Source organism: Agelaius phoeniceus, chromosome 3, assembly GCF_051311805.1.
Source record: "Agelaius phoeniceus isolate bAgePho1 chromosome 3, bAgePho1.hap1, whole genome shotgun sequence".
Classification (NCBI taxonomy): domain Eukaryota; kingdom Metazoa; phylum Chordata; class Aves; order Passeriformes; family Icteridae; genus Agelaius; species Agelaius phoeniceus.
The window spans coordinates 11,819,905-11,840,606 of record NC_135267.1 but is presented as its reverse complement, the minus strand read 5'-3'; the positions used below and the strand labels follow the sequence as shown (position 1 = coordinate 11,840,606).

General features: G+C 38.6%; 1 protein-coding gene and 1 long non-coding RNA gene across 3 annotated transcripts in view; one reads left to right on the top strand and one right to left on the bottom strand.

Moving 5' to 3' along the window:
* FHL5 (four and a half LIM domains 5) overlaps positions 1-20,702 on the top strand; it is a 23,475-nt gene extending 2,773 nt beyond the window's left edge. For both annotated transcript variants that reach the window (XM_077174737.1, XM_077174736.1), the window contains exons 2-6: positions 10,137-10,318; positions 12,523-12,697; positions 14,915-15,084; positions 17,214-17,400; positions 18,596-20,702. In XM_077174737.1, coding sequence (XP_077030852.1) covers positions 10,160-10,318; positions 12,523-12,697; positions 14,915-15,084; positions 17,214-17,400; positions 18,596-18,747 — 843 coding nt within the window. In that variant the 5' untranslated portion in view covers positions 10,137-10,159 and the 3' untranslated portion in view covers positions 18,748-20,702. The remainder of the gene's footprint in view (positions 1-10,136; positions 10,319-12,522; positions 12,698-14,914; positions 15,085-17,213; positions 17,401-18,595) is intronic.
* LOC129117916 (uncharacterized) lies at positions 4,084-7,586 on the bottom strand. Its single transcript, XR_013181221.1, has 3 exons — positions 7,271-7,586; positions 5,998-6,156; positions 4,084-4,369 (listed from the first exon to the last, which is right to left on the bottom strand). It is a non-coding gene; the product is annotated as an uncharacterized LOC129117916 (long non-coding RNA).

Genomic DNA, 20,702 nt, shown 5'->3' with positions numbered 1-20,702 from the left:
GGCTTCTTTTGTTCCCACTCACAAAGGTTTGCTCTCTGACCTTGGGGAATTCAATTACTTTGCTTTGACAAGTATTAATCTTTTCTGAAGAAAAGTAACTCACAAATGTGTTTTAGGATTACTTTATTACTGTTGTTAGAAAAGCATTCTGAAACCTTTGAAAGGAAAGCTGTAAAATACCTCAGAGGTTTAGGTTTAATTCTATTTGTCAGAAGCTCATAACAGTATTGGGCTTAAACTTGCTATCAAGTTCAGTCTTTCTCAAGAGTTCTTCAGGTTTGTAATTCAGCCACATCATGATTCATTTATGTACTAAAATGTGCAAAACTGTGGCATAATTAGAGTTCAAAAATCTAACTTGCATGGGAAAAAATGTTTAGAGTAAAAACTATTTCATACTGGTCTTCAATTGGCAATCTTTGTTTAGTTTAGTGCTTGAAAGTTAAAGAGCATTGAGAAATGTTTCAAATTAAAAGCTCAAACAGTCTGGGTTTGTTGGATTTTTTAAAAATACAGTAGCAAATTCTTAATTTGTTTGATCACTTGCTTAGATTTTTCACTGAAAACTTTTAATAAATTTTACATAAATTAGCAGAAAGGCTTTGGATTGTATTTTTGCTTGGTGCAGTTTCTGCCACTGTGTTGCACTCTCCCCCTCCTCAGATAAACCTTTTTCACCACAGCTAGTCAGGATTATGGTCTTTGAGCACCATCCTCTACCAAAATCAATCAAATCCATTCGAGGTTTGCAAAGGTGGTTGTTGCTACACTCTTCACATTGTCACTAGAATAAGTCCACATCAACCAGACTCTGCTGGTATCAGTGGGCTCATTGTTCCACAATATCCTTGAGTTAAATTATGTGTTCTTAAAATTAATGTTAATATTAATGTTAGAAAGGAATTTCTTCATTCTTATCAAATTTCCTCCAGCATTCTAAGATTTAGTGGTGGGTTTTATTTGTCTGAAGCAAATGTTGACTGTCTTGGGTGTTCAGATAAACTTTAGCCTTAATTTTCCTTCAATCAGATAAGGTCAATCCTACTCTGGAACCAATTTTTAGATAGTGTGTATTTATAATCATAGAAAGAAATTCACTCTGAAGTCATGGTGCCAAAAACAAAACAACAACAACAAAAAAGACTTTTTCACATATCAGGACATTACAAAAATCCCAGCAGGGCAGTTACTGCAGGGTCAGTAACCTCACATCATAATAAAGAAAGATGGTCTACTAATTTTAACTCATAGCCACTTCTAGACTATTTTAAGTAGAAAATGTTTAATGTGTGGTGCAGAGACTTTAAGGCTTGAGGGAAATGCTAGGATACCCAGTCACAGTCACATAATTGTTCTGCAGATTTTATCTCGCAAAAAGGCAGAACAGGTAATGTAAGAGCCACAAAGGCTTCAAGCAGGGGGCAAACGCCACTGGTGGGAACCCAGGGCTGAATCTCTGTAAGGACAGGTCATTGTTGCTGCCACAGGATGTGAGGGATCAAGTTAAACCTGAGTCAATGCCATGTTATCCCCTGTCTTGTTTGACAGCACATTATCTACTCCACTGCTCAAGACTCCAGAGGTCTTTAAGCAACATTTTTTGCCTGCTTAATGGATGACGCACAAAGCCACATATTTAAAGAGCAAAAATAGGAAAACCACCAACATTTTTTTCCTATATTTGTTCTAGTGACACTGTTACTTTTCCTCCCTGGTAGAGGACAAACAAAAAGCCACTTGATGCTCTTTTTTCTACCAGCCCCACTCCTAAAAGGGTTCTCCTAAAAATGTTCTCTGCCTTTAAAATTCCTTTTGTGAGACCAATTCTAAGCGTGTTTTTACATTGTGAGTACACATATATCCTTTGATTGTGCTAGAATGAAATGTGCTGGATAACTATCAACAGTGAATGTAGGATGTGATGTAAAAGAATGTGTATATCTGAATATTTAATATTTTTTCCCTAGCCCAAAAGGTAGCAGCCTGTCCCTGATGCACCTATGTAGATAAACTAATAAGGCTTTCCTGTCCACAGTGTTTAAGGCACCCAGGGCAGGAAATAAAAGCAAAAAGTCACCCTGCTATGATTTCACATCACTGGTGGTAAGCACACACAGCTGAATTGCACTATTTTGTAACTGCAACCATAGTGCAGATGCTGAGACTTCATAACAGAATTGTGCATAGCACTGCCCAATAGATAATAGCACACCAACCCTAAACTGCAAAATTAAACTCTAATGCAGAAAATATTAAATCACCTGATTTGATATCCGTGAATAGAGATAAATTATTCAGTTACATAAATTTGCACATAGATGTCAGTGTTCAAAGTGATCTGTTTTAAGAGAAGACACAGCAAGTGGTCATGTAACACTTAGAGGGAAGTAGAAGGAAGGGAAATAAGTCTGTTAAAGAGTACCCACAGCATATTTTCATGTTGGTTGTTTGTTGTGAGCTCCCCTAGAAACCTTTCTCACCATCTGTCTCAGTTATATCATATAACCAGTTCATTACTGTAAAAATGGTACAATACAAAGAGTGACACTTCTTTCAGATTTTCTTACCAGCTTATATGCTTCATGGTCTGTCTACCCAGAAGATGCAATATCTGCATATGTATTTTAATATGCTTCTGCTGTTATTATTATATCTATGTATTCCAAAAACAATGCAACTGCAGAGCATCATTAATGCTAAATATCATAACCATACCTACTGTGTTAATTGTCATCAAAAATCCAGAGTCCATAGGTAGAGATCAGGCTGTTTCTAGCTCTCTTCAATGTTTCTGCCTACCCTTTCTCTCCCTGTTGCCTAGAGAAGCTGTGGATGTTCCACCCCTGACAGTGTGGATGGGGCCAGGCAGGATGGGGCTCTGAGCAGCCTGATCTCCTGGGAGGAGTCCCTGTCCATGGCAGGGAGGTAGGAAATAGGTGATCTTTAAGGTCCCTTCCAACCCAAACCATTCCATTATTACTTGATCCCGCCTCTTGGAATTGCCCATCTTGAAGCCTGTTTTCCCAAGGGATGGATTGGAGAGTGACACTGCAGTGGTCACCCCAAATATCTCACATATCATGGGAAGACATTTGCAGGGCTACATTGGCAGTGGCCAGCATTTCTTAGACTGTACAGCAGTGGCTTTACAAACAGTGATTTCTGTTGGTGTAACAAGCAGCCTAGGGCTTCTCTGCAGAGCCACATCACCCCTATTTTCAGAGATGAGCTTGCTGAGAAGGTGGCAGCCAAGCCCGAGGGAGCACTGCAAGCAGCAAAACTGGCCTATGGAATATTTGGCCTACAAACCAAAATACCTGGAAACAATGATACTTGAAGTAGGGATCTTGCATACCAATACTACTGACAAGAGCCTTTGCTTTTCCTAAGCTGTAATGCCATCTAACTCATCACAATCCCTTAACAAGGCTGAGACTAGAACATTTTAGATTTGCTTCATTTTGATAAGGTGTCATCGTTTTATTAAAAGAGCACTGTGTCTCAGTTTATCTTTTTTCTCAGGAAATTAGGTCAGGTTGGCATAGCACAGCTGGAGATAAGAGGAAAAACCACTGCAGCAGATGCTTGATTATCATTTGGGGGATTTATGTTTGGGTTTGGGGAAGCAAGTATTTCTTTTTTTAAATTGGGTAATGAAAATCCTTTCCAATTTTAGCTTGTTGCTAACAATGCTGCTGCTGATGATCTTTATATTTTTGTTAATTTTATTTCTAAAAGCAGTTCTAAGTAGGTCACAGGTTTTTAAATAACCCTTCTAGAAAAAGCTGTGCTGTGTAGACAGTTGTAGTTATTTTTTTTAAAAAATTATTGTAATTCATGTGATGCACCCCTTCTGACACAACAGAGTAATCTTCACCACCTTGCTATTCCTGATATAAAACTTAAGGGTAGGGAAATCTTGTCTCTACAGCTAGGATATCTGCAAAGATGAGAAATTACATATTTTTTTCATTTAAGACCCTAAAGATTACTATCAGAATCAGCATTCCCTATTGAAGTTCTGTTACTTCTTGTTAGTGGCAAGACTCTTTTGATCAGTGACCTCTGGGCACTCCACTCACCCTTGTACAACAGGCATCATTTCTTGTAAGTACGAAGTATTTCTTGTTTTCCCTGGAAAGATTTCAGTCCCTGAGGCAGGCTTGTGTCACTTCCAGGGAGGTGTGTCCCTGCCAGGTGCTGTCAGTGTATGGCTGAGATCCTGCTGTTTCCTTGGAGCACTTCTGCCCACCTTTGCAGGCATTTTGTGCAGATGCAGAGATGGTTCCAAAATGCTCCCCTGATGCTGCTCCCCACCAGTATCCAAAGGGGGCCTAGGGCAAGCTGGAGAGGGACTCTTCATCAGGAACTGTAGTGATAGAACAAGGAGTAATGGGTACAATCTTTCAGTGTGTTTATTTATTAAACAAATAATTTATTAGAGACATTAGGAAGAAATTCTTCACTGTGAGAGTGGTGAGGCACTGGAACAGGTTGCACAGAGGAATTATGCCCCATCCCTGGAAGTTTTCATAGCCAGATTGGATGGGGCATTGAGCAACCTGGTCTAGTGGGAAGTGCCTCTGCCCATGCCATTGGAATTGGTACCAGATGATCCTTAACATTCCTTCCAACCCTTAAAATTCTCTGAGTCTATGATTTGCACATTAGGAATGAACTCACTGGTGGAAGTCTCAGATCAGGACTTCAGTGCATTTGACATTTCCACTTTCTGTTTATTTAAACACTTTTTGAAGTATCATTCATGATTCCCTAATCATGGATTGTAGGTGAGTGTCAAGGCAAGACAGAGTACTTGGAAAAAAAAGCATTTACAAGAGACCAATTTTGTTGTTATGAGAATGCCCCCACTCCTGTTCCAGTGCCCATAAAAGAATACTGAGGGTTTTTGGATACTTTTACCCTCCCTCTTTTGCCATTCAGCAGTGATAAATTTTCTGTGGTCCATCACATATTCACCTTGCAACTCTCCCTGCTGAACCTCATGAGCGTTGTCATCCCACTCCTCTGGTTATGGGGAGGTCCCTCTGGATAGCAGCACATCCATGTGGTGCATCAGCCTCTCCTCCCACTGCCAGTGGTGCTACTCTGTCCCATCTAACTCACCAGTTAATTTGAGTATTCTTTATCAGATGAGCCCTTTGTAACAGATGCAATCCTCAAACCTGTGTTCTGGTTCAATATGGGAGTACAACTAAGAATACTGACAGGATTTTACATTGAAAGTTACAACAGCTGAATTATTTCATCACTTCATTTTATTCATACATTTGACAGTAGTCAGAAAGGAATGAGCTCCATAATGACACAGGAGAAAACTCTGGCTCTACCAGACTGTGTGAAAACCTGTAAAAAATGTGGGTAAGAATTATTTCAGGAAAAAAAAAAAAAGGAAGAATTTAGATGACTACACCGTTTGAGTTTGTATGGTGTAAACAAAGCAGACAGCAATACCAATTAAGGAAAAAATTACAAAATTCCTGAGATGCTTGATTCCCTAGTTAAGCCATAGCTCTTGCCCTTTTTGCTTGTAGTCAGGGGTGTGTAAACACAGTACAATTCAGTACAAATTACCAGACCAACCTCTAAAGTATCTGCTTTGCCTTGACACCCCACCAAAACAGTGTCACTTGTGGCATCCATCCTGGCTGCTTACAGGAGAATTTCAACAGTGAGAGCTCTGCACTCACTCAGATGCTTCCAGGACCTGATGCTGTATTGCTGTCCCGTGCCACAGAGATTTGATAGTTCAGAGTTAGTATCTGTGTCTTCTTTCCTGTAGATTCTTGGCTTGACTTGATCTGTAATACATGCCCCCAGTTCCTATTGCTTCTCTAGCCATTTTTAGAAAAGCAAATATTACAGAACCTTTAATATATGTAAATGCATGAGACAAAAATAGAAATAGGGAAAATGAAGTCAGAAAATTCATGCAAATAAGGCAAATAGCATTAGAAGATTAAAACATGCACTTACCTGAAAATGAATAATGCCTACGGCAGCTTGCAGGGGTGTCCTCATCATAAGATATCAAATTGTTTTTCTTATCCTTCAGTGCTGTTCAAAGGATTTTTTCCCATCTATTTTTTCTTTATGCCTCTCTAAGAAGAAGCCTTTTTCCAATAACTGCATGGTCTTAAAGAAAAAAATGATGAAGTTCAATGGCAGGTATATTTAGATTGAGAAATAGTCCATTAGAATTTCTACAAAGTGAAAGATAGAACATTTTTATCTTTATGTACATATCTACATCCATATGTATATACTAATTAATTTCTGAGTAGTATGAATGTCTCTGTGCTTTTTTGATTTTGTTTGTGTGAGGGAGATTAACATATATTTATAGAAAACATCAAGATTAATTATTGAAACATATATTAACCTTCTGGCTCTGCTTTTTAGCTCCAATGGGGAAAAAAACATTCTTTTCCTGATGGTTCCATGTCTATCAGGATTCACAACTTCACAACCATGTTCTTACAGCTTTCTTCACTAGAAGTCTTCTAGTGCTCTGCATTTTATGGGAAATAATTTGACTCTCCAGAAAGTCCCTGTCCTAATTTGTTGTAGCTAAATTCTATCTTAATCTGCTTTAATAGCAGGCTGACTAGCCAGCTCTCTTTTCTGTATTTTCATCTCTTTTATCATTCAGTCCATGAAACTGCTGCATTCTCAAATCTGACCCCAGGGACTCCAGTTACAATATCCTCGCATCCTTGGCAACATCTCTCTGCACCTCCTTAGAATATTCTTAACATTAAAAATGATACCTCATATCCCTGCCGACCAGGTACATAAAAATCAACAGTATTTAGCTTCCTATTTAAGATGTTCCAATTTAAATAATAAAATCATCTTTTCCCAAGGAATGGCAACATTGCAGTCTTTCCCTGTGCCTAGGACTCGAGCTAGCAGCTGGAATGCTGGAGTCAGCGTTTCATTCCATGAGAGTGAATAGCATCAGATCTCCAGAGATTTCTTAGCTGACCTTCAAAACACAAAGTCTAGCTTCCAGCAAACTTAAAGTAAACATATTTCTCTAGAGATTAGGATCAAAGCACAAGAAAAACATTCTACTTCACTGCGTGGCGCTCGTACCATTACTTATTTATTGGAGCAAGGATAAGTGGTGCTGGGAGAGACGAGATTCACTTTTTTTGTTGCATTTTCTAATGGTAAAAGTAGTTCTCAAAGGTTACCCATACTTTTTGCCAAAAGAATTGCAAAAAATCTTCATTCTTTTGCTCACCATTGCTGCTTCATTCCCAAACATGGTCTTTTATGATGATTCAAACTCTGAAGACTGTCTGAAGAGAAGTTTTGGGCAACTTTTGAGCATTTTACTAGAGAAGCAGGCCAAGGACACCCTCAGACTTTGACTCTGTCTTGGGGGTACTGTATTAAGTTCTCGAGCAACAACTCTCATCTGTAGAACAGGAGCACTTTGCTCCCATATCCATATAGGAGTTTAGGAGGATAATTACATTGCAAATTCAGTAGTTCTGAAGTATTACAGTAGTGGATCTTGTTTGTGCACACAGCCTGGGCTTCCTGGATCAGACTGACTTCCTGGGGGGGAAAAAAAGCAATAATCAAGAGAACTGCTTTTTAAAGAAAATTACTTGGAAGGCAGAGTTTTTGATAACTTAAAAACCCGATTGACATTCATTAGAATGAAAAACAGAGATGTTTCTACAGATATTTGTTGGAGAGCTTTGTGCAACAAAAATGCTCTATAAGTAACAAAACTTTTCATGAATACCCTGTTTGGATTTTGCTGTTGCCACTTTTAGGCCGAGATGAAACTCTGTCAGGAATCAGGAGTACTGATCCAGCAGGGAGGGCATCAGAAAGGTGGTTCACTCGGGGTTATCCTCCAAGGCAGTTCATTACTTTAATTCCCACTAAAAAAATAAATGAAAATCCTCTGAAACCCAGTTTCAAGCCTGTCCTGTGATCCTGACTATGGAGCACAGCTAACCACAAACACTCCTTGGCAGTGTCCTTAGACACCAGTTTATACTTCTTCCCCCACAAAGAGAAAAATGTGCAAAACTTAACCTTGACTTTGGTCATGACTGTGATTGTGCATTAAATGCACTGAGCTCTGCCTGGTTTTATGTCATGTTCTGTAAATGTACAAGCTGATGGATGCAATTTTCTCATATAAATGGGTTTATTTGCTACACATTCAAATCTCTGTTTGATCTTAAGGAAATGGAAGTCCTGATTCAAACCCTGTTATATTATTTTTCCAAGGATATGACATAAAACACATCAGAAATATTTTTAAGAAAGCATGTTTCTCACTGATCTGGGTTCCAGATTGTTTTATTTCCTTACTACACCCTGTCTGGGCTGACAGGGTGTAGTAATATTAGGGGTAGTAAGAAATAAATATATCAATTCAACTCTAAAGATTTTCAATTTACAGGAGCAACGAGTTTTCCAATCAAGTCATTACTTTTGGTCTGAAATTAGTATGACAGCCTTGCTCCCTGTCCCCTTTCCACTGTTTTACTAGTACACCTCCCAGAAGAGATTAATTAATAAATGCCTGAACTTATGCACAGGTGCCAGTGGAAACCTGCAGTAATTGGTTTTTTTCTCACAGCTCAAACAACCATTTTGGTTTAGAGCTTACTGAAGCAAAAACCCAGGAAAAATATTTTATGCCTTTTTAAAGCTGAACCATGGGTACAAGACAGTGAGTGTATTAAAAAAAAGTATGAGGGTGTAACTCTAAGTGGACTAGATGGAGGCTTTGTCATGGCTAAGAACTCCCTCAAATATTGTCTTCTGTTTGTTCTTCCTTACTCTCAGGCTATGCATCTGGTTAAGAGGAAATAATTTGCCCTGTTTTTCAAAGTGCAAAAATTTCAGCTGCCCAAAGTCAATGATACGTGAGAGATATTTTAGGATATTTTAGGAGACCTTCCCCAGTCATTTTCAACTCCTCTAAAATTCATGATTGCTGGTGCTGGCTACAGCTACACCCTTTGAGTTTAATGAGGAGTGCAACCCAACGAGCCCAGCAGATGTTTCTGGGGTTGCTTCACTATGAACTTTTTGGTTTCTTCTTCCACCATTTCCAAGAATCAAGACCCAATTTTAGCAAAGTGATGATGATCCAACCAGCAATAAGAAGACTGAAATAGGTCTTCATCTCCACAATCCTTAAAACACTCACTATTGCAGATCTATAAGCAGCTGAGGTTTGGATGCTTGTCCAAGCCTTTTTAGCCTGAAAAGCTGAAGGATGGGAAATTCATACAACTGACTCTCAATAGATTTGTGGTATTTCCTGCACTTGTCTCGCACAGAAATATAAACTATTTCACATTATTTTGGTACTGCCAATGTGGAATCCAATATAGAAATAAAGAAATATGTGAGGAAAAACAATCTTTTCCAATAACAACAAGGAAAACTTTCTTTGAGTTCTGATTTTGCTTGACTTATTATTTAGTCTATTTTTCTTTATATTTCACTCTAGTGCTCTCCAGAGGTATTTGTGTGACCTTACAAAGCCACCAAATATTAGCAGCACAGTTGGGATAATGCAAAAAACAGTCATATATCCTGGAGTCCCTTGTCTTCCTTACATTGGGTCAGGTGGATGTGGGGGTATTTTGAAAAGAAAGGAAGGAGCAGAAGGACAGGAGTATTAAGAGAAAGTCAGGAACACACTACAAAGTGCCTGCCTCTTCTCTTTGGCCTTTTAACTCCTCAGTTGGTTTCATTTCTGAAGTATTGCTTTTATCTCCATTACCCAATTTCTCAGAACCATATCTCAGAATCCAGTACATAATGCTCATAATGCCAGCAGTTTTACGTAGAGAGTGTGAAGTTGGCTTCATTTTCAGGTGTCTGACCTGAAATAGTGTTAGAATAAGCTGAAGCAGCCCTCTTGCTCCCCATCATGTAGGTGATACAACTCACAATGTATATTGTTAAAGGCTACCATTTTATTGTTGAACAAGCCAGCATTAAGAAATCCAGGGCACTGCAAATGACCAGGAAATGCCTGTCCAACTTTCACAGGTAATGCAGTGTTACTTAGTCTTTGAGCAAGCACCATGCACTGAATTGCCCAATTTTCCCCTCTTTTGCAGAGCACGTGGAGGGCCCCGGCAGGATGACCAGCAGCCACACAGATTGCCATTTCTGCCTGCAGCCTCTCCGGGGCAGGAAATATGCACTCAGAGATGAGAATGCTTACTGTGTCCCGTGCTATGACAGCCTGTATGCCAACCCCTGCGAAGAGTGCAAGCAACCCATTGAGTGCAGCTCCAAGGTAAAGATTCAGCTTGCACTTTTTGTTCCTTGTTAAGTTATACACAAATCCAATTTCTTTAGTGGTAGATGTGATACCCACCCCTTTGCATATCCCTGTATCACTGAAGAGACTTAAGCATAGCTGTTGTACATCCACACACAGCAGGGGGAAACAGTGCTATTTTCCCTGAATAGGAAAGCTCTGGGGTCAAAGATGAGGAAATCTGCACACACATATACCCACACATACAGCAAGGCTGTGTGGACCTCAGCTGGGCTCCATCCTTCACCTCCAGCCATCCACTGGCTGCAGAGGCTGAACACTGCTGGGGGGGTGATGGGGTGGGTGGTGTAATTGAGTGTATCAGGTTGATTGACACCTTGGAATTTCTGAGACGTGTTCATTGAAAAAATATTTTGAGCATTGAATAAATTACTTTTACTGTAGGTGTTGACAAGCAGATGCCAAGCTGAGAAGACAACATATTTATAGTTTGCATATTCTCTCTCTCTCTTTTGGAAATTAGGGGTTTTTTTTATTTCTGCTTAATTCCATGCTTACCTTGCTCATCTCACAGATGGTGTATTAGTGGCAGTTTTCTGACCTTGTCTTTCCTTTCACCTCTCAATTTTTTACAATATTAATTAATAATTCAGGTCCCTCTGTGGTCTTTGACAGGGTTTCTAGTACCCCATACTTTAATTTAGAGGACATATACTTGACATTGAATTTTAAGGTCAAATGAAACCTATCAAAAAGCACTTGTTTTGCCAAGTCCAGTGTGTACTGGCCACCTTCTCCCCATTCTCTCTTTGCCTATGTTCCTTAGAAATAAAAGCACAGAAAGATATTAAAATAAACCTCTTGGAAGGTTTTCCCAGCCCAAGCACTTCAAGGCACACAGTCTACATACAGGAATCATCCAAGGGAAATGCTGATTTGGATGAAGACACTCCTCAAAGTCTCATCAGCATTTCACCCACACCAACGTTGAATCCATAGCACCAGTCAGATTCACAAGAACACATGCTTTGAGTTCACTTAATTTCACCTTTAAAACCAAAAATTAAATCAGTGACAGGATTACTATTGAAGATCATAAACAAAAAGCCATGTCTTTGGACTGAGTGGAAGGGAAAAATAGGAGAAAAAAGCAGACAGAAAGGAGTGCACCTGGCTAGAGACATCTAGAAAAGTGGCACACAGAGATCTACAGCTGATTGTCTCATCTCTGCCAAGGGGCTAGAGCTTGGTTTTCTTCCTCTCCTCCTCACCCAGTCCTTGCCTTGAGCTGCTCTGGGCTGACAGCCTAGTTCCTGCAAGGTTCAGAGTGCTAACTAAAGCAAATGAAAATGCTAAGTGCTCAGCACCTAATGAAACGAAGCATGGTATTTCTTTTATTTTTAGCTCTTTAAAAGGCAGGAACATGATCAGGGAGAACAATGAGATTGGACTTGTGCCCTTCTGTGTTTCTTACTTATAAAAGAACCCTGGAAGGGTTTATTTTTTAAGCTGGGAAGGTTTTTTGGAGGTGCATTTTTCCCCTGCTTTTCTAATTGTGGGAAAATTAAATCTGCTGTTTGGCTTTTTTTCAAATTCTTAGTCAGGATCTCATACATATATATTGTTAGCTATTTCATCCCTTAAGCCCATTGACTCTAAAACTTTTTCCTGTCAAGTTTTCAGGAGGATTTATATCAGATGTAAACAAAAGCAATGACTTTTTTTTTTTTTAATATTGCTAATAGTCATTTTGTTCTCAATGAGATTTTAATTGCTTGTTTTCTGACAACCATTAGAATGATGTTATGTCAGCTGGAAGAAGAAATAGTAACATTGAAAATACATAAGGTTCACTTCAAATTCTATAGAATATGGGCTTCCTCTCCAGTGGTCTGTGCACATTAAAAATGTTGATCACTTGTTTCTCCTTGAAAGACAACTGTAATATATAACATGATTCTTCCAGTAAAAACATACCTCTGTGTTACATAAGGAAGGACATTCTGCCAAAGCAGCTCCTAATGGCCTCTGCAAGAGATCTACACAACAGTCACAATGTCACAACAGTGACATTGAGCACCTGCACCTTTCCTGAGCACACTCCTTGTTGGATCCGCCACTGCAATGCTCTTCCTTTTTTGTTTTAGTTCTGGAAGGAACTGAAGGATAAAAGCACTGTAAATAAATGTTTTCACTAACATGAACTTACTTTCTCCAAGGATCTGGCCTACAAAGGCCGCCACTGGCATGAGGGGTGCTTCAGGTGTGCCAAGTGCAGTCGCTCACTCGTGGAGAAACCATTTGCTGCCAAGGATGAGGTCTTGCTGTGTACTGAGTGCTACTCTGATGAGTATTCATCCAAGTGTTTTCACTGCCAGAAGACCATTATGCCTGGTAAGACAACAGGGGCCCTTTGCTGAGAAATGGAACCCCATTTTTAATGATACCTTCCTCCTGGAATAACCAAGCTACAAGGTCCTTGACTTTCAGAACAGCTTGGAGGTGACTGCTCTTCCTTTGTGTGTAGCATTCTCTCATCAGTGGAGAGAAAGCAGGCAGAGACTTCTGATCTACCACTGACCCATATTAAGGGTTTAGTCCAGGGTAAAATGTGTTCATGTGATGTCCTTGATTCTGTTGCAGTTCTTAGGAAGCATATCCCACTGTGAGCATAGGTAGACAAACTGAGCTACTGTGAGCAGAAGTGACACATTGGACAAGTCATCTGCATGTTTTCCACATTGAACAGACCCTGTGCTTGTGTTCTTTATACTAGTGCTTTCACTCAGAAATATGTTTTGTTTAAATTGTCAAAACATGACAATTTGCTTTCAAATCATTAGCAGCATTTTTACTAAAATGAATACAAGTCCATTTTACAATATTGTCCATGTTTACAATAGGCTTACTTCCTGCCATTAGCACTCTTGAAAATTCTGTACTTTCCACTAAGCTGCTTCTCAGCTTTTGATTGTATCTGTTCAGGACACGCTCCAGACTTTTCATTTCTACCACATCAGTAAAGCTCATACAGCAGAGTATGACCCAAAAGCTGCCTCTTCACAGGCATCTGAGAGGAGCCACAGCACCATTTGTTGCAAAAGGGAGCTGCTTGCTTAGGAAAGTGGGTCCCTAGCTTTTGGAACAGAGAACGTCAGTAAATTTGGCAGTGACATTAGAATTTTGTTTTTCAGTATATCTTAATGCCGAACAGTAAGATCCAGGCTGTGCAAAATTATAGTCTTACTATTGGTACTGGATTAATCATGTTGTATTCAACCTGCAACACTAATTTGTATTTTTACAGTTTGTTTCCTTTTCATTACAAGTAAAATCTGCATTAGTGGAAACAAATGTTGTAAAAATGCAGTTGTGTTCATTTAAAGGATTATAAACTGCTTAAATTGTACATAGTTTATGAAAACCTTGTCAAATAGGCACACCTCACAGATAGTATCAAAAAAGTGCCAGAATACACTCAGGTTTGCATCATTATCTTCTGGTGTAAATCCATGCTGCTTGTTTTGTCACAGAGTCTAAATCCTTGCAGCAAGTGCCCGAAGATGTGACAAACATTGCAACAGAGGCATGGGAATGCCAGCCAGTCTCTATATCATAAACTTCCTTCTCATCAGCTTGCTAGCTCTGTGTTGAAAAGACCTAGCTGTGAAAGACAGTGAAATTGACCTTCTGATCACTGGGATGAAGCTGCAAGCCTTTTGTGTCTAAATACAACCAGTAGTTTCTCTACTGGCCCCACAGATCAGGAAACAGGTGCAGTGGGATTAATCAGATATAGCAGCAATCCTCTTCTTCATGTGGAAAGGATGGAAAAGCACCTTGCACCTCTCTGTGCAGTCTTCTGCTACCTACAGATAGGAAGCTGAGGATGGAGATCCACTGGAAAAATTGCTCCCAGATATATGTGCATATCTTAGATTAACTTACATTTTTATATCAAGATAGGACACCTGTACACAGAGATAAAAGCTCTGAGACTCCTCTGACAAACATTTAACTGAGCAACTTTCTGTCCCTGTGCTGTATCAAAAGCATCTAGTTAAACATGATAAAAAGAATTGTTGGTCTAGGACAGAAATGGTGAGCTATAGGAGAAGTCAGTGTAATGTGCTGTATCACAGAAAAAATATTTACTTTTAGAAAGTTGCCAATTTAAACTGATTAAGATAAACAATGCATTTATAAGTGAAGGAGCCTTAGTTTAGGAAAGATACAAGACAGAACAATAATAAATATACTAAGCATCCAACAAATTAATTTCTAATTTATAAAATTGCTGTCTACCTGAACATTATCACTGAGTTGGCTGGTTTAAGATAAACTGAGCAATTTAAGCATAATCACAAAAAACCCCAAAAATTCATATAAGAACAGACTCTAAAAATCACAGCTTAGGCAATTCAGCACATCTTTTGCCAGATGAATATATGGCACTGAATGTGCTCTTGAAATTTCAAGTGCATTCTTAGAAACTCTATTCAATTGAAGATGTTTTCTTGGGTTATTTGATGCTGAGCTAGAAGGCTCAAAACCAAGAGCATTCCCAACAAGGCTATATCTGAGAGGATTGTTCACTTTGTTTTTTTTCAGGTTCACGTAAAATGGAATTTAAGGGAAGTTCCTGGCATGAATCCTGTTTTGTTTGCCAGTATTGTCAGCAACCATTGGGAACAAAACTATTAATCACCAAAGACAATGAGAATTACTGTGTGCCCTGTTTTGAGAAGCAATTTGCTCATCATTGCTATGCTTGCAAAAAGGTAATTAAACACACAATGCAAATAATGCCCTAGTGAGCCAATATTGCTCATGGGAGAAAGGCTGGATGGTGTGAAATGTGTGGTGAACTAAGAGTAAGATCAGGATCTTCCCAATGGCACTGGACACTGAAAGGCAACTGTGACAGTCTCTGCTGTCCACTCTTGTTAATCTAAGACTGATTAGATCTGAAAGAATCTTATTTGCCAAAACAAATGCTTTGGGCTTCTTCAGTTATTGATTGTGATTTTTAGCAAAGGTTAAATGGAAAGTTATATAAAACCCTTCTTTCCTGAAAATCTCTGATTTTGCCTTTGTAAACATGCGTCTCTTTCCATCATTTTTCAGATGTATTCATATGCATAATGAGCCACCTGAACTGAGCAAATTATCCACAATCTTGGCTATTTTGCTTGAAATGTATCAGGCAATTAGCAGATCAAGTAACATTCAATTGTGGTAACACTAGTCAGGAGTCCCACTGATGCAATATGTGATGATACCCTTGTGGGTACCAGAAAGCTTGATTTGATTTCTTTTTTTCCCCCAAGCACAGATAAATCAATTCTTCCCTCCCTTGATTTCTCATGTTTTAAGATTGTCTCTTGTTGATGAAAATACTCAAAGCATCACACTATTCTAGTGTGATACTTTCCTCTAGGGAAATGTTTTAAGCTGTTTTTTAGGGCAGAAATTTACTTATTCTTTAATACTTGCATCACTCTGTAAGCTTTTTTTTTTTTTTTTCCACTTCATCAAATACCTTATAATTTCCTGTAGTTATGTAATGATTACCTGTAAATCTCTACCTCTAACAAAAGCTTTTAATTTCAGGGAAATATGCTGCCTACTTTTTTCTTCAGTAGCTAAACTTTAGAAAGTACTTTTATATATTCCCAAGTCTCTGCATCTAGCCTTTAACTAGCATTAAATGAACACATGGCAATTATAGTAATTATGCTCAATGTTTATTACAGGCATTGATATTAGCACCACCTACATGAAATAATCAGGATTTGCTTCTTAAATATTCCAGGAATGCAAATAGTCCCCCTACATAATAGCTAAAACAATTTTATTTCTGAAACTTGCATCAATTCCCATACATGAGATTTGAGCCCAAATAGATTAAATTGCCAAACTGAATCTTGAATTTTTGTCAGCAATTTTTAGATTTTAATGGAAAAGCAAACATAACCACAAAATAGCCCAAAACTGGAATGTTAAAGGGATTGGAAACTATTTAAATATCTTTCTTGCTTGACATGAGCCCATATTATTCTTGATTTTCCTGAAACTGTATTCCCCAGGGAAATTTGATGATACCACTATTTTTACTTAAGTTTCTTCAACTTTTTCTCCTCCTATTCCAACAGCATGCATTCATTCATTCATTCATTCATTCACTCACTCATTCATTAATTCCCTGTCATGCATGTGACTTGATAGTAGAAACACTATCTTACAGCTCATCTTTATAGAAATTTTTCTGTACAGTCTCTCACAAATTCTGTGAAACCAGCTTCTTGCCACACATATGGGACCCACAGAACAACTGGAAATTTCCCTCTTCAGAAATAACCAGTGCAGAGCTGTGAGTGTATTGCTGGCAAAGTTGATGACACTGATAAACCTGAATTTTTTTCTTCTTCTGACTGTGTAGCTCTCCTTTCTGTTTTACTTCTGTTTCTTTACTGTCTTTCTTCCTATTTAAAATATTGTTGCACTTGAGAGACAGCAAAATCCTGGTTGGAGATTAACTATTATCTCAGCATCAGTTCTCTCACCCACTGCCTATCACTGAGAATTTCTCTTCTGAGAGCATGCCTGATTCTAAACACTTATCTACAGTGTAATAGAAAAATTTCATTTAAAGATAACATACTTATTACAAATTATGAGGTTGTATTGTGGTAGAAAATTGAAAATAACAAACCAATAGCATATGGAATTCAACTGCAGATTAGTTAAATGGAAAATCCAGATGAAAAAAAGTTGATGTGACCACACTTTCTTCTCTTGGGCATGTTGGAAGAGAGAAAACAAGTGGAAGTACTTATGAAGGATTGGACAATCCTTCATGATCCACACCTTTGTTTCTTTGCTCTGCCCCTGTTTGTCAATGCATTAGGTTATAACTTCTGGAGGAGTGGCCTACCACGACCAGCCTTGGCATAAAGAATGCTTTGTGTGTGCTGTGTGTAACACTCAGCTGTCTGGACAAAGATTCATTTCCAAAGACGAGTACCCATACTGTGTAGACTGTTTCAGCAAATTTCATGCCAAGAAGTGTGCTGCTTGCAAGAAACCTATTGCAGGTGAGTTTCATCTTCTACAGGGGACCAGACAGAAATGGATCATCAGTCTCCTCTCAAAGAAGACTTTCACTTTAGAAAAAAACCCGTTAAAATTACTCCCATCATAATGAAAGACTGAAGGAGTTAACTATCAGAGAGACTCTCTCTGTGTCACCTGTCCTGTGTCTTGCTAGGACATACTGATCACACATGTTCTCTAACAGATGAGGAGTGGTTTTATGTGCCCAAAGGCATTGTTTGATGAATTTTTTTCTGTAGAAAATTCCTCCTTGAGAATATTTCAAAAGGTGCTTTTTTTGCTCTTCCCAGGACAGTACACACAAGCCCCTCTGTGATTTCTTTGGTTTTGTTTTTAAATGCAAATGTGATCAAACTGAACAGAGATTAACTGCCTGCTGGTAAGGCACACCTGTCAAATTAGAAAGCTTGCCAAATGCAGCAGAGCATTATTTCATGAATCCTTATATACTTATATATGATTTATAATTAGACATGTATGTCACTGGTCTATGACAGCTGGAGTTTTCTGAGAGCATTTGCTGGTATTCTGCACTTTAATCCTATTATGTGTGGAGTCAGCTGTTGAAAAGTGCTTCCTTATTCTTACAGGTGCATGCTACATATGTCATTGGACAAAGAAATCATTGAATACCCAATCCCATGTGCATGATTTAAAAAATACCCAAACTACAAAACAACAGCAACAAAAAAGCATCAAAACTATTCAAATTCCTCCAGTCTTCAAGATTTTATTTCAGATAATTCTGCTAGGAATCCCATTCTCTGGTAATTTCCAAACGAATCCATCTTGAAGAAACTTAATTATGAAATTTCATTCAGAGTTGTATAGAAACTATATAAATAATGCAAATAACTTCCATGAGAGTTTGTTGGGAAGATCAGCAAACCTGAACAGACATTCTGATAAACCCACTCTGTTCAGATCTCATAATGGGATATGCAAGCAAGTGACTTGTGGCTTTGCTTGAAATATTTCCCACTGTTTAAATTTTAAAGATATTTTTCAATTCAGCCAATAAAGAATATTTCACACTATGGATTTTTGTTCATTTTTCCGTTCGCTGTATGAATTACAACCTGATCACACATCAGAAAGTCATCTGTTGCATTACTGAACCATGTCCAGAAATACTGGATTCAGATCTTCTTTTTTTTTTTTCATACTCTCTTTCAGCTCTTGGAGGTGCCAAATACATCTCATTTGAGGAGCGCCAGTGGCACGGGGAGTGCTTTACCTGCGTGAAATGTTCCGTCTCCCTGGTGGGCCAGGAATTCCTCACTCGGCAGGATGACATCCTCTGCCACAAATGTGGCTCTGCTTCATAGTTCTGTGGAAAGCTGTACAGCTGCAGTATTTCTCACTCTGTAGCAAGGTAGTTCATTGGTCTGCTGTAAGAAAACCAGATAAAAGGTACTACAGTTATTTCGTCATTCAAGTAACTTTCCAACAGCAGTTTAACCCAGTCATAGTTCTCAACTGTTTATAAACAAAAATTAAACAACTTCCCCATACTGGTTAATGAAACAATGCAGAAAAGATTTGTATATATTTTAACCTAACTCCAGTATGTTTTCCTTGTAACACACTGCACTCTGCTGTTAGAAGCTTAAAAATTTATCTTTTATCACCTCTGAACCAAAAAGGATTGTGAAACGTCTGTTTGGCATATGAATAATGATGAGGCATTAGCACTGACTCACAGATGCAGATCTTGCTACAGAAAGCTGGGAACAAGCATTTTTCTCTTGGATCATAACATTGAAGAGAACACCTTGTAAATATTATATTCTTCCATACTTTGGGCAAAAAAGATGCTGACAAAGCAGGCAGAAATTGTGAGTAGGAGATGCTTTCACATTGAGGAGCGCAGTCAGAAAGGTCCATTCCACAGGCCAATTCAATGGGAAAAAGGTCACTTTCCTTCCCTTAATGGGATTGCTACCCAAAGAAGTCACCCAAAACACTAAAGCACAGGTCCTTTCCTTTCCTTCCCAAAACTGGGTAACTGCACTTAATTCTTTAGGCATAGCTGCTCTAGAACATAAATGAACCCATATTTTCAGCTACTGCAAGAGGTAAGGAAAGCCCAAGATTGAATAGTGCTGATGCACATTTTCCCATAACGAATATGCCTTAAGACTTTGTTTCCACTGTTTTTGCTATACCTTCAATACAGGCCTAAAATATACTTTTTATTAGTTGACTGAAGAGCCACTCATAGTGCTCCATTTAACCTTGTACTTTCCTTCATTCAAAACTGCTTTGCCAGCAACTGAAGCCCTGTTAAGGACCTTACCTGCTTGGTCTTTGATTCACAGTTCATTCCTCTACTTGTAAATTCCTGCATGTGGACAGCAGGCTATCAACTCTCCAGAACCAATTCCTGATTCATTTCACCATTAGCCACACGTGTTTTTTAACAGTATGTCAAGAATTTGTAATTGTCGTTGCAAGCCGGGCAGTGCTTGCTTGCAGTACAGTAGTTAGTTTCCAAGTAGCCAGCCTTTATTTCTGCTTGCTGAGCTCCAGCACTCAAATGTCTACTATTAAAGATCATCCAGAACTGAGTTACAAACATCTATCTGCCTCCTTCTTCTACAGTGTGTGTTGCAGTGGCCTGGTTCCTGTACTGGGCCGTTGTGGATGGAGCAGTGATGTTAGGAACAGCAGGTTCTGCCCTGTCCAGCAGAGTCTGAGTCCTCATCTCGGGTGTCCTTAAGTCATTCTTCTTCAGACTCAGACCTGGAGTTATTTGGCTGACTTGGGTGGCCTTTTTTCATATTGAAGACAGCCATTATTTTAGGTAGAAAAGTGGAAAAAAAGGAAGGATATGTGTGCATGGCTAAGCCAGAGCCAAAGTGCAGTGGCATAAAATCAATATGGATAATGACTGACCAATGAGTACATAGAAGTGTGTTGTCAGTCGATAAAATATTGATCTTTTGCTCTATGTGGTGTTAATTTTTGGTTTTCATTTTCTTCTTTCATGGCAGCTTTTATTGCAGTCTAGAGTTTGATTAGTTTATGTTTTTTCATTTTATCCCAGCTGCTTCCTTTTCTATTTACACATCTCCCATGGCTGACACAGGTTCTTGGTAAGGCTTAGATTCCCATAAATAGAATGTGCTTCATTGCCTTATATATATAATTATATATATACACACACAAAACATAGTGGTTCACAGTTATGTATGATGTTCTAAAAATTTTCACTGAGATATCAGAGATAAGTAAATGTTAATGGTTTCAATTTTTTAAATTAAAATGATGAATCACAATA